The sequence below is a fragment of the Parasteatoda tepidariorum genome, chromosome 5, assembly GCF_043381705.1.
Source record: "Parasteatoda tepidariorum isolate YZ-2023 chromosome 5, CAS_Ptep_4.0, whole genome shotgun sequence".
NCBI lineage: Eukaryota > Metazoa > Arthropoda > Arachnida > Araneae > Theridiidae > Parasteatoda > Parasteatoda tepidariorum.
Window position 1 is genome coordinate 52,653,181 of NC_092208.1, and position 14,665 is coordinate 52,667,845.

Here is a 14,665-nt window from a genome sequence, read left to right on the forward strand (position 1 = left end):
TTGGGTAATTTCAAATATGCTAAGCAATTTGGCTAGATGATATTTTGTGTTTCGAAATTAGGCATAAAATGTATTTTCATTGAATAAACATACCTTTTTTTGACGGATTCAGATTTCTGACCCCATAATATCGAGGGAAGCTGCAATCTGAGTAATATGGTTCCAATAGTTTGGTCACGAGAGCTGTTCAAATTTTGGACCCTTTAGTTTTACTTTTTGGTAGTTCACCATATTTTGATAACTTTTCAATCAAATTGCAAACATTTTTGCACACATTTATAAAATTCGTTTATCCAAAGAAAATTTCAAGCAAAAAATAACTTTTAGTAAATATTTATAATTTTTTTATTAATTGCCGAAATTATTTTTAATCGAAAGGTATAAATTTTTTTACATTATTTTAAACTATGTAATTTTTTATGGCGAAATATAAAATTTGAGCGAAATCGGCTGAATAGTTCCTGAGAAATCGAATTTTAAATATCTATTTTAAAATTCCATTTCTCAGGAACCATTCAATCGATCTTGCAGAGTTTTTTACCAGTTTTATCCTAATTAAAATACCCATTTCTCAATGTTGTATTAACTTATCAGAACTAATCAAATGATTTAAGAAACCCATATTTTATTGTCTTCTGTGGGAGTTTTTCATTTTCAATGTAATCAATAAAAATGATTATGGTAGATCTTGCTTCCTAGCTTTAATGTCTTGTTTATTAGCCTTTTATGAAACAGTATGAACAAATAAAACCGTGCCCTTTCCTTTAGGATCCACTAGGATACATAAAATGCAAATAACTTATCAAAATTTACTTAAAACTAATATTTTACTGTATAATATTTGAATTTATTTTTTTGCTATATTAAAGACGAAATTTGTGCGTTTAAAACTTTAAAGAAAATTTGATATTTACCATTAATTGCGGTAGCATGGTTATTACATAATCACGATATCCATCATATTCCGAACAAGGATTTCCGGTTAAGTATCTAGAAACGAAATATGACTAAAAATATTAAAACATTTAAAATCAATAGTATAAAGTTTAGTAATAATTGATATAATGTTCTGCTCACCAGTGTCGGGTGTCCGAGTATTTCCCAATTATTTTAATTTAAAAAAAAATTGAAAATTCGTTAAGAAAAAATAACATGCTTTACATACTATACTGTTTAATATTATTTAATTTATTACTTAATATTAAACAGCATAACATATTATTTAAAGATAACATTAAAGATACAACAATATGCATTCAGAATTCCATATTTTTCTCATATTCACATTTTTTTCATATTTTAATAAAATTCAAGGCATTTAATGCAGTTAAAATAAAAATATAAAGAATTTAAATTAATAGTTACATTTTATTGAAATTCGCACGAGACTAAAATAACATTAAGAAAAGAAGAAAATATTATTTTACAGAGCCCGGGTTATTTTTCAAAAACAGAAAACATCTGAAATTTTTTTAAAATAAAAGTAAGTACTCGAATTACCATTTATAAATTTTTTTACTGCAATTGGAATGTCTCTTGACCACAAAATTTAAAAACTGTGTGCTTTCTGTTTTGGAGAATAACATAAATGAATAACTAAATAAAGCATTTCCTTATGTTCCCCTCTGTTACCCAATGTTCAAAAGTGCCAAGAAATTAAGTTACCTGAAATAGTAAACAACTTACACTCTAAATAAATGATCCCAAGAAACTGAAGCGGTAAGATATTACCTAATTAAAAACTTCATTCTCTTCGAAGATGTATAAAAAGGAAATAACAGTCGACATGTTTCAAGAGCTCAAATATAGGCACTCATTTTCAAGACTTCCCAGACGGGAACGGGAAGAAACAAAAGTGGTTTGAAAAATCGGACGTAAAGTTGCCAATTAAAATTGGAAAAATAATAGCAAGAAACAAAACCAGAAAAACCACAGTGGCCGAAAGAGACACCCTGTGTTTTTAAGAGGGTAAAACGTCCCCACAAATGAATTTACGTAAAGAAATCAAATGCCACATTAGAGTGAAATAAAATAAAAGTGCTTAAAGTGCTATATATAACATTGAAACACTTTTCTGTTAATTTAGAAGTATTTAACTTACAGCTCTTCTAAGTTGTAGTTTTCTTGAAGGTTTTCAATAGAAGTCAACTCTCCAATAAAATTTACTGTAAAATCCAATTTTTTCAGAGACTCACAGCCTAGAAAATAAAACTTAGTAATTAATAGTAGTGACAGTCAATTCTACTTGCAGACATGAGAATATTAAAAATTGGATTCTTAATCGTCACAAAGCTCCTGTTAAGATTTGATTACACAAGCTAGTTGGAAAGTGGTCGAAATTTCAATTGGCGACAAATTTTATTTGACAATAGTTAATACAAAATCAGCTTAGGATAACAATTTCCTTTCAATAAAATTGTATTAATCTATCTCTTTCATCACTAGAAATGACATTGAAATTTGTTGAAAGCCGCATTCTTAGGTTTGGTTTGGTTAAGGTTTGCATTCTTAGATGGCACAAAGCACCATTTAAGATTTGATTGCACTTATTAATCGGAAAGTGGTCGAAATTTCAAAGGACGATTAATTCTATCTGGCAATAAATAAAAATACTATTGGAATTACCTCCTTTAAAATCGTGTCAGTATTTTTTCATTCTATCATAAAATGGCAATAAGATTTGTTGGTATAGTTCTGATTAAAATTTATATTGTAATCAGACAGAGAGCTAAAGTTGAATTCTGCAGTTAATATTAAGCGATTGAAATATGGATAGGCGATAAACGAATGAAATTTAGGTAAACAATAAACGAATGAAACTTAGGTAAATGATAAACGAATGAAACGAGGAAACTTATGATGCCATATAGCTTCAGTTGAGATTCGGAAAGTGGTCGGAATATTGTTGGACGATAAATTTGATTTGGTGATCAGATTACATTGATTTTATGTTTATTATTAATATATTGTGATTTGTAATTCTTATGATATTTAACAAATAAGGAAATTTTTTGGGTGAATTTGCATACATTTTTGAGCTTGAATTTCGAACTGTATTGAAATAGCGAAAATGAACACACTCAAAATCCAAAAAGTAAAAAGATGGAAATAAATTTAGTTTTCAAGCTCGCAGGTACAATTTTTATCAATTATAACCTTAAATTTCTACAAATACAAATAATTATTACTTAAATTTTGTTATGTGTACGAATGTAATTGCTAATTTAAATAGCAATACCAGATTTTACGTTTTGGGCACATTCAAAACAAATATTTTTTAACTAACTCGAACAATTAAAATTAATGTCAAAAATCATAAAATTTTTTAAAAAGTATTGAGGAAAAATAAATAAAATGACGTACCTTCTAAATTTTCTATTCTGGTTANATTCTTGCCAAACGATCGCCAAATAGCAACATTGTTCAGGATTGCTCACAACCTTCTCCCTAAAATAGAGAAATAGTATCGTCGCATACCCCGTGATGAAGGCGGAGCCAAGTGCCAACTCCTGGTGAACGAGCTATAATCGGAAAGTGGTTGGAATCTTGATGGACGATAGATCTTATTTGGTGATAAGATGACATTGATGTTATGTTTATTATTAATATATTGTGATATGTAATTCTTATGGTAGCTAACAAGGGGGGAAACTTTTTTGGTAAATTCTCATACATTTTTTGGCTTGAATTTTGAACTGTATTGAAATAGCGAAAAAAAAAACACACTCAAAATCCAAAAAGTAAAAAAAAAAAAAACTAAACTTAGCGGCGCGACAGCCCATAGAGGACCAAGGCCTACTGTGCCCATCTCAGTTTTCCTGACCTTTGGGCTCTGGGGTGCAGGAGCAGATGTTCCGGTTAGGTGGTCAGCCGAACGCGAAACCCCCAGTGTTTAGTTCCCAAGCATGCTTGATATTCATTTATCGACCCACTGAAGGGATGAAAGGCTGAGTCAACCTTGCTCGGCCCTAGGATAGAACCAGGGACCTGTGACACGACAGCGCGAAGAGCTACCGCTCAGCCACCGGGCGTCCAAAAAGTAAAAAGGTGTAAATAAATTTAGTTTTCAAATTCACCCATACAATTTTTATCAGTTACCACTTCAATTTTTTGCAAATACAATTAATTATTATTTATATTTTGCTATGCGTACGAATGTAATTGCTAATTATAATAGCAATACCAGATTTTACGTTTTGGGCACATTCAAAACAAATATTTTTAAACTAACTCGAACATTTAAAATTAATATCAAAAATCATGAAACTTTTTAAAAAGTATTGATGAAAAATAAATAAACCGACGTACCTTCTAAATTTTCAATTCTGGTAATATTATTTAAAGTGAAATTCACATATTCCAGTTTTTTTAGTCGATTAAGGTTTTCTGTAAGAAGAAATGTTAAAAATATGAGACTTTATACACAATAACAAGCTTAAATTATTCAATAGTTATGCTATTATACCATACTGTATAAATATTATTACCAGAAAAAACTAGCCTCGAGTAATATATCAGAAAATCTATAATTCAAAATTATTAACCTCTTAAAATTGTAACAAATGATAACCATGTACTGTATTTTTGAATATATCTATGTGTATGATTAGTTAACTACTAGATCAACATGGACATCTCCATTGCTGCCAAATTATAGGGTTTTCGGAGAAAATTTTTCTTAATGGTTGAGACATTTAAATTTTATTGAGCAACTTAGGGTTTTCAAAGTTTCATTATTAATAACAATTTAAACATATGTATAAACGATGTTCCGTTGTGGCCATATTTAATGCATTTTTTAATAATATTTGTCAAAAATAAAATAAAAAAAGTATGCACATTTAATATCTTAAATTAATATTCAAGATTCAGTACGGAAAAAAGGAAAACTACAGGCATCAAAATCTGTTTAATTTCTGGAAAAAGCAGAGAGGAGTTGAAAGGTGAATATTAGAAACACCTCCTAATTTCCGTTTCTAATTAAACACAATTTGATGTTTCCAGTTCTACAGTAATACACTAATTAATAAAATTTCAATGATATTAAGCGTTCATTGATACATGCACTTGAAATTTCTGAAAAACTGGCCCTTTTTCAGTTCAATATATATTTTAACGTTTCATATTAAATAAAAATAAAGACCTTTGATTTGGGTTAAAAACGAAATAAAAACTAGCTAATAATTGGTACAAATGGGATTTGCAGAATATATCAGCACACATAAATCTTTCTTTTATGAAAATAATACCAAATCTTAATCAATCTAATTTAAGTAAACCTCATTTTTGTAAAGTAAATGAAAAACAATTTAATTCGATGTTTCTCAAATTATAACGTTACATTTTGATTTTGGTGATAATTTTCAAAATCGCGCGAAAAGAAGTACCGCATTTGGGATTTTACCTAAAAATTAATAAAATCTGTATAATTCGTAGGCTTATATAAATAATCTTTTATAGAAACTAGAGTTCCTAAGCCTAGGAGCCCTAATTGAAACTTCTTGAATAATACATATACATAAATAAACATAGCGTTTAATTTGGAAATAAATGGAAATGGGTGCCTAATTTATGCAAAAGCTGCTGTTAATTTTAAAACCTATTACTTTATAAATGCTTTGAAATAGATAAACAGAATTTCCACTCATAATTTTTTACCTTTAAGATCCCATCTTCTATAAATTTTAGTTCGATCTTACCGATCGACTACTTTGGATAACTTTCTTGTTATTTAAAATGCGAGATTTTTTTAAAAAATAATTATTTTTGTCTTCAATCAAATTTTAATGTATTACGTTGTAATATTGGGAGTACAAATTAGTTCAGTCCGTATTCAAAAGATGGCTCTGGCTGTTATGAATGTTTCGTAGTGACAGCAGGTTTCGGTGGTTTCAGAGAGGTTAGACATCTGTCAATAATATTCAGTTTATATCGCTTTGACTTTCATACAAAAACCCTGTTTTATACTTTGTTGCATATGTCAAATTTTGTGGTAACTAAGCAGCATTTGTTGAAGGTTTTATGTTTCTGCCTTAATTACAAGAGAAGTTCAGCTGAAGTTGCTGAAGCGCATCGTATGCTTGTAGAATTTAATGGTGACTATGCTCAAACTGATAAATCATGTAGGGAATGGTTTCGATGCTTCAAGAATGGTGAATGGTGAATGAAAAATGGTAAATGGCGAATGAAGAATGGTAAATGGTGAATGAAGAATGGTGAATGGTGTTGTATACTATGGGCTGCTACAACCTGGCGATTCCATTATGGGCGATCGGTATAGGCTACAATTGATTCGTTTGAGCCGTGCATTACAAGAAAAACGGCCGGAATATGAGCAAAGACATGATAAAGTTATTTTTCTGCATGATAACGGTCGGCCTCATGTAGCTAAAGTCATAAAAATTATTTGGAAAAGCTCAAGTGGGATATTTAACCGCACCTGCTGTATTCGACGGACATTGCTCCTTCTGATTACCGACGGATGTAGCACAATTTGGCAGGTCACCGGTTCACTTATTTTGCAGAAATCGAAAATTGGCTCCTAACTTGGATCACCTCAAAAAATAAGACATTTTTTTAAAATGGAATTCGAAAATTGCCTGAGAGGTGGGAAAAAGTAGTAGCCAGCAATGGACAATACCTTAATTATTCTGTTCATTCATTTTGTTCTGAAATAAATGTATATTTGACCACAAAAAACGGACAGAACTAATTTGTACACCCAATATAATTGCAGTTTGAAAGATATTTAATCATTCCAGACTATTATTATTTTTCAAAAAAAAAAAAAAAAAAAAAAATTGTACTTCATGCTAATAAACAATTTTTCACCTAAAATAGCTATAGCATTTTAAATATATAGACAATCACAATCCATAATCTATGATTCCTTTAATTTAGTCAGACGACTGATCAAAAAGAGTGGCCTCCTTATGGACGTCATTTTTATTTTTGCGACTTTTCCATAAGTCAGGGAATTAAATATGCGAATAAAAAACTATACCAATTGTATTACTCAAAGATAATTTTAAAAAAATAACTATTTTTATCAATAAATATTACACTGGTATAAAAAATAAGTTATTTATTGGTTACAAGGGCCATGAAGCAAAGTTCACCAACACACAGGAATGCTGGTTAGATAGGTCACCGACTAGCGATAATACTCATAGTTTCATCAAGTACAACAAAATTGCCATCATGAACGATAACAATGCACATTGCAATATAGCATAATATCGAGACTATTTTATGACAACTATAATTATCGAGTACGATAATATCGCGATCAATATCGATAGCAAAACATCAAAAAGATAATAATGCGAATGTGTACAGCGATAATCATTGAATATGTTATTAGTGTGAGTGTTAATAGATTTTGTTACTTGTTGTGTAGCCTGGCGCAAGGCAGTTCAACTATTTTCTTAGAAATCTTTTTGTTTCATTTAATTTTTATGTGTTTAAAAAATGAATGAAATAAAAAAAAAGTAGGTGGAGGGGTATATTTTTTGGGTGACTTTTCGCTTGCGCTCGGCTAATCGAAAAGTATCTTAATTTTATATGAATAGCGAAAATATTGACCAATGTAAAAGTAATACAATTGGAAAAATAGTTAAATTGAAAAAATAGTGTGAAATATTTAAAGATTGTTATTTTTTGACAATACATCGTGATATTAAAATGCGTATACTTATTGGTTATACGGACCAATGTTCTCGTTGGCTCCGAATCGGAAACAGTCGCCAACGCACCAAGATCTTTGTAACCGATAAGTACTCAAAAGTGAGAGTATTTTCATACTTGGCTGATTCTCTCTAGAACTACTGAACAGATATTAATAAAATTTGGTACGCACTAATAGGCTCATTCATAGAGGGGCCCGTTACTATTATTAGCCTTTTCTTCTGTTTTTTGATTCTGTGGTCAATATTTTAGACCTTCTTACACGGATGAATGCTATACGCAATCAATCATATATATTAGTACTGTTGAAAGCTTACTCATTTGTACTATATCTACTTATTTTATACCAAGTTCAAATTAAATTCTGCCTAAGTAGTTTTGGAGATGATTGACGATATCTGAAAATTCTCTTAATTTTTAACACCAGTGCATTTGTTAATATTTTATGAAATGATGATCGAAATTTTTTGAATTACCAAGAGGGAAATTTTAAAATCTTATAAAATTGCGTAATCCACCATATATTAAAACTATCATATTAACTAGAATAATTAAATTGTTTTGAAATAACTAAAATTAGTTATTTTTGAATATTTCTTTTCACGACAAATGTTCAACTTATTTTATTTAAATTTTAGATTATTACCAGATTGTTGGTGATGTTTTGAGTGAGATGTTTCCAGTTGAAGCGAAAAACGAAAATTGTCCCGTTTGAGGAGATAGCGCTCATTTAATATTACTGTTTGAGGTGGTGATTTCATATTCGGCGATGCAAATCAGTTTGGCTACGAGATATAATTGATACGCCAAATATAATATTTTATTTCAAAATATTTCTTGAAATTAAATTGAAATCCCCTGCCCATTTCATCCTTTGAATTTTAATATATAATGTATTACCACGTGAATGTAATATATAATTATTTAATATATAATGTATTACTTTGAATATAATGTATTACCATGCTCTTTATAAAAACGGCTATGGTTGAATCTCCCTTTCCATATCTGTTAATCTGGACAACATTGAAAATACTTCGAAAGATTTTTCTTTCAAATGCTCCCAATGCACATTCGTCTTTTAACGTCATAGTCCACAATTCCGAGGTGTATGTAAGTATAGATCTTATAAGTACTTTATATAGTAGTGTCTTGGTACTAAATTTAAGGATATTAAACCTCAGGAATCTATGCAATCAAAAAAAGAAAAAGAAAAAAAAGCGGTTGGTCGCAATTTCTTAAGGCCTATTTATAAATGCAAAAATACTCACAAGCACACTGAGCAATCGGTCAGAAATAAATTGAAATTTTAATGGTTTATTGTATACACCACTTCAACAAAGTGAGTAACGTTCCAAAGATTAATGTATTTGAATTATTTTTATCATCATCATAAAGGACAACTTAAGACAATTTTGATTTTTTTTTTACTTTTTTAAAATTTTGTTTTTCGTTGATTACAGCAATTGTTCATTAATATATCATTTTCGAGGTCGGCCAGCACTTTTTCCTTTTTTGCTCTTGGATTTAGCTGATTTCTTTTCAGGTTTCGGCTTTTTTCCTTTAGTAGATTTCGACTTCTTTCCTTTGACAGGGTTCTTCAACTTAGCTGAGCTTCTTTTACCCAGTGTCATTTTCCCTATATTTTTAATGTCACGAGTAGGCTTCTCTGATTTTGTTGAATCCGGTTGAGTTTTTGCTGGCATATCAATTAAATTGCTGGCAGAATCCATTTCATGTTGTTGTATGGGCATTTCCATTGCTATTCACGATTTAGTTATTGAATTTCAAAGCAGAGTTGATTCAAAAGCAAGGAATTTACAGTTCAAATTAAAAGAAAATACAATCAAATCACAGCTCGTGCCCAATATTTCACGCCTTTGGCAAATTATACACACGAGAATAAGATTAATTGCTTTTATTATAAATATGCTTACGTAATCTTACAAAAACAGATGTACAGTTATTTATTATATCAGCTTCGAATCACCTTAAAATTCGATGTTGGTAATAATATTGTAATATACAAAATATAGCATTATAAAAGTATCTATAATCTGAATAAAAAATCCTTATTTTGCAGTCAACAGCAGAAAAACGAAGAGCAAGCTTCTCCATATTTGATATCAAAATGGTGCTAATTGAAACATTACCGTCTCGTGATGTAAGTGTGTAAAACAAAAATTGATTTGTTTAACATATTTGCGGCCAACAAAGCATGAAATGTTATATGGGGTAAGGCTCCTAACTCTTATTCAGGAGCTCTAATATGAGGTAATTATGTGTGATGTGTGATAAATTACACTCTATAACAAAAAAATCGACCTACCAAGAAAGAATTTTCCGATTGAAATGAAAATTGGTGGATAGGAAGACAATGTATAGAATAGTAAATGATTAAAATTGCAGAACAATTGAATAATTTATTGCAGAGTTACAGTAACAAGTTCAATAAGGTGTTGACCCGCCTCTAGCCTGGATACAAGCTGCCACACGGCGTGGCATAGACCGATAAAGCTCCCGGATGGTCTCTTGCGGTATTTCCTGCCAAATTCGATCCAATTGTCGAACGAGGTCATCAACATTCCGTGCCAGATGCAATCGCCTTCCCATCATATCCCAGACATGCTCGATGGGAGAGAGATCTGGTGATCTGGCAGGCCAAGGAAGAGTTTGACAAGCTTGCAGACAGTTCATAGCAACACGTGCCGTATGTGGTCTGGCATTGTCCTGCTGAAAAACCAGCCCAGGGCGCTGCAAAAGGAACGGTAGCAAAACAGGTCTTAGGATGTCGTCGACGTACCGCTGTGCAGTAAGTGTACCTCTAATGACGACCAAAGGGGTCCGGCTGTCAAAGGAAATGGCACCCCAGACCATAATGCCTTGTTGAGGGCCGGTGTGGCGTGCAATAGTGAAGGCAGGATCCCCCCTCTGCCCTGTGCGTCTCCAAACACGTCTTCGATGATCGTCAGGACACAGTTGGAAGCGGGATTCGTCGCTAAAGACTATACGTAACCAGTCGGCATCATTCCAGCCATATCTGTTCAAAACTTTCATGCATACGAAATTTCAAAGCAATCGGATGATTGCTTCTTGGTGCGTCGATTTTTTTATAGAGTGTATATTTACTAAAATGAAATAAATGTACTGTAAACTTTTTGAGCCATTATTGTAGTTTTTAAAAATGAACAATAAACTTCTTTTTAAATCTAAATATGCTATATCATTACAAAATATACATACCAATTTTCGCTATTAAATTACTGTGCAAGTAAAGTATTTTCAATTCTCGGCACCATTTGTCTAAATGTTCAATTCTATGGAAAGCAGAAAAAAAAATTTACTTTAAACTTAAATATAAGTACATAGTTTTTTGATGCTATATTTTTATATAGTTTATCAGAGCTTATTGGCACATTTAATTTAAACTAATGGCATTAAAAAAATTACTCATTTGTATGTGATTACTCAAAGTTAGATGATTAGTTAAAAATAGAGATTACTTAAAGTTTAGAGTTAGTATGTCCTACCATTATTCTTATTTTGAATAACTTTTAACTACCCTGTCTACGGAAAAAATCTGCCATATTTATAAACGTCTGCAAGTCATAGGTAATTTGATCACAGGAGACCATGGGCATCCTTGTCCTCTTTTCTTGTATTTCGCCTCGCATTGCAAATTCACTTTGGTTTAAGTATCACTAGATTTTACATTCAAACAATCGACAAAATTTTTTTTTCTTTTCTTTATCTGGTTAGTAAATAGGTGAATTTAATTAATTTTGGAGTGCTGATTCAGTGAACTACAACACTTCCTATTTTTCCGCAAATATTGGATGTATATAAGTAAAGGTGGCCGATGCATGTTGCTGACCGCATTGCCTTCTTCATGCCGATTGTGGAATCTAAACTTCCATTACCTTCTTAGACAACAAATGATTGCCTCGAAGTTTCCTTACTTCAAATATAAATCAATATATCGTTAAGACACGGTTCCCAGCAGATCACCGAAGTTAAGCATCACTGTCTACGGTCAGTGTGCTGGTGGGTGACCACTTGGATCNAAAAAAAAAAAAAAAAAAAAAAAAAAAAAAAAAAAAAAAAAAAAAAAAATTCTTTACCTGGTTAGTAAATAGGTGAATTTAATTAATTTTGGAGTGCTGATTTAGTGGAATATAACACTTCCTATTTTCCGCAAATATTGGATGTATATAAGTAAAGGTGGCCGATGCATGTTGCTGACCGCATTGCCTTCTTCATGCCACTGGTATTCAGATTGTGGAATCTAAACTTCCATTACCTTCTTAGACAACAAATGATTGCCTCGAAGTTTCTTTACTTCAAATATAAATCAATATATTTATAAATTGATTTTACGCTGTATTCATTATAATAGTAAAAATAAAAATTAAAAAAAAAATGACACACGAAATCTAAAAATTTAATAATATTATGAGATATATAATGAGATAAAAATATAATAAAAAAGAACTTTGTCATTCCCTTTCATTGTCGTTTTAGCTTTAAAAGAAAAGTGTAAAAATGAATACTGTAACGAATTCTTTATTTTTTATCTTTCAAATTCTCTGAACCATACATGGTACGCATTTTTGAAGGCTATTTCTGATTCTATACAAAAATAAGTAAATAAATGAATGATTAAATAAATAAACAAATTAATGAATGGAATGGAAATTGAATAAAAAATACATATGAAATATTGATTTTAAACCAGATTCTACGGGGACTACTTAGAAGTATTATTTTAAAAAAAGGCGTTATAACTTTTTAGTTTCTTTTCCGCCGAACCTGTGTCCTTTCCAATATACGTGTAGAGATTTTGTTATAATCGTAGATCGTAAAAGGTGTCTGTATACATATTATGTAACTTATAATCTTAAAATATAATATAATAAATAAATAAAACAAATATAATAAATATAATCTTAAAATATAATAAAAATCAATTATCGATTAATAATTTCATTGTTTAAAACATCGGTTTTAATTTAACTTACTTTTTAATGTCTCTTTGGTGCAGGGATAGTTCTTCCAAGCTAAAAATCTCGCATTCATTGTGTTCAGCGCACTTTCGTAAAAGATCTTCTGTAACTGAATAAGAAAATTAAAATTGAAGCTGTTTTTAAACCCTTTTCTGTATTGAATAGATCATGCATAATGCATATGAGATTTACCTATCAATACACAGCGTTCTGCGTTAGGGACGGTTATAAAAAAAAATGCCTCATAAGCTCACAGGAATAAATTTTTGACATAAATTTTACATAAATAATTTTGAAGAATTCTTTTCTTTTAAATTTTACTATTATCAACGCTTATAAAGCATTCGGTTGAGAATGAAAGCCTGCTTTATTTTCAGGACCGCCCCCCCCNCTCAAGGACTGCCCCCCCCCCCCAAAAAAAAAACAATTGTGGAACCGAAACTAATGTGTTCCATTTCTCTACCTTTATTTGTGTTCACGTTGCTTTTCTTCATTCATAAAAAGGATAAAATATACCCTAACTTCACTTGGAAAAAATATTACTAAAATACTTTATTCATAAAATATTTTAGTAAACATAATTCTACTTTTTTTTGAAATTTCACACTGGGTCACATTTTGATATTGCTTTTGAAATTTTGCATTTTAACTCAAATTTTTACGAATTTTTAAAATTTCAGTTAAAACAAAAATTTTCAGATAGAACTTTTTTCTAGGTGATTTTATTACATTTAATATTTTTGAAGTATGTCTTTGAAATAAATATGAGAATGGATCAGATCTGTTCTTATAATCTGTAGTAAGTATTAACATTTTTGTAAAACTTCAAAACGATTATAGATGTTGAAATCCTTAGAGATTTTTAAAGATAATATTGGAAAGATTCGATAATATGTACACCATTAAATTACATGCAAAGAGGTTACTTTTTTTACATACAGCTGCAAAACTATTTAACTAATTCATGAGGCTAAAGTGTTGCACATATTTGCTAGATTGCTTTAAATATGAGTAAACTCAAAAAAGATGAAATAATGTGAAATACTTACTAGAAGCCATAACTTCAAAATGAATAGCAATGCGAAATATTGGTTGCCATGGAAATGGTAGTCTTCTTACAGTAGTACTTGTTCCATCACGCAACGTAGCAAGTCTATCTTTTTTTCCCCTTTTATTTTTCCGTAAATTTTGTTCTGAAGATATTTATATGATATAAATTTATTGCGATTCTTGTCTTTTTTATGAGTTTGCATTATGCATAGTATACAAAACATAAATTTTTAATTTTTTTTGTTGATATAATAAGTATTTAAATTTTGTCATAATTATTATTTTGCTATTTTAATTCATTCTTATTATTTATTTTTTCTTTGGCTTTTATAACAACACTGTTCGAAGTGCGTGATCTTTTTCTTCTTCTTTTTTTTGAGTAAAAGTTTTTTTGACTACTTTTTTAAATAGTCAAAAAAACTTGCTCATTTACTACTCTACATTTTAAAAACTTTTACCTTTTGTCACCTAGGTCAAATTAGACTATATTCCAAACTTTTTATAGTTGCTAATTGGGTATACTATAGCCTACGTCACAGGTTGTGTTATTCCTACTAAATTTAACCCATGAACGGCATTTTCTGCGAGCCTAACTTCAAGCCACAAATAAACAAACGAAGTGTTCGATCGTTTGAATAGCAGCTCGCCAGATTTTATTGCATTATAAAGAAAAGTTATTGAAACTAAATACAACTAAATAAACAACAACAACTAAAACAAATAACAACAACTACTAATAACAATAACTAAATAAACAACAACTAAATTCCATTCGTTTAGCATTGCGTCATATGTTGTTCCTACTAAATCGAAGTAGTTGTGTTTTTTTCATATTATACCCAATTGTGTCATAATTATTATTTTGCTATTTTAATTCATTCTTCTTATTTATTTTTTCTGATCGAGGTGCAAGATTTTTTTCTTCT

At 30.2% G+C, this 14,665-nt stretch overlaps 1 protein-coding gene across 1 annotated transcript in view; it reads right to left on the reverse strand.

Annotated features, from left to right (window-relative positions):
* Nucleotides 1-13,856, reverse strand: part of LOC107449125 (dynein axonemal assembly factor 11) — a 29,583-nt gene extending 15,727 nt beyond the window's left edge. Inside the window, exons 1-6 of the mRNA XM_043055496.2 lie at nucleotides 13,739-13,856; nucleotides 12,705-12,798; nucleotides 10,930-11,003; nucleotides 4,309-4,386; nucleotides 2,102-2,198; nucleotides 915-990 (exon numbers count right to left, since the gene is read on the reverse strand). Of these exons, the coding sequence (XP_042911430.1) occupies nucleotides 915-990; nucleotides 2,102-2,198; nucleotides 4,309-4,386; nucleotides 10,930-11,003; nucleotides 12,705-12,798; nucleotides 13,739-13,748 (429 nt within the window). The 5' untranslated portion in view covers nucleotides 13,749-13,856. The remainder of the gene's footprint in view (nucleotides 1-914; nucleotides 991-2,101; nucleotides 2,199-4,308; nucleotides 4,387-10,929; nucleotides 11,004-12,704; nucleotides 12,799-13,738) is intronic.
* Nucleotides 13,857-14,665: the final 809 nt, after the last annotated feature.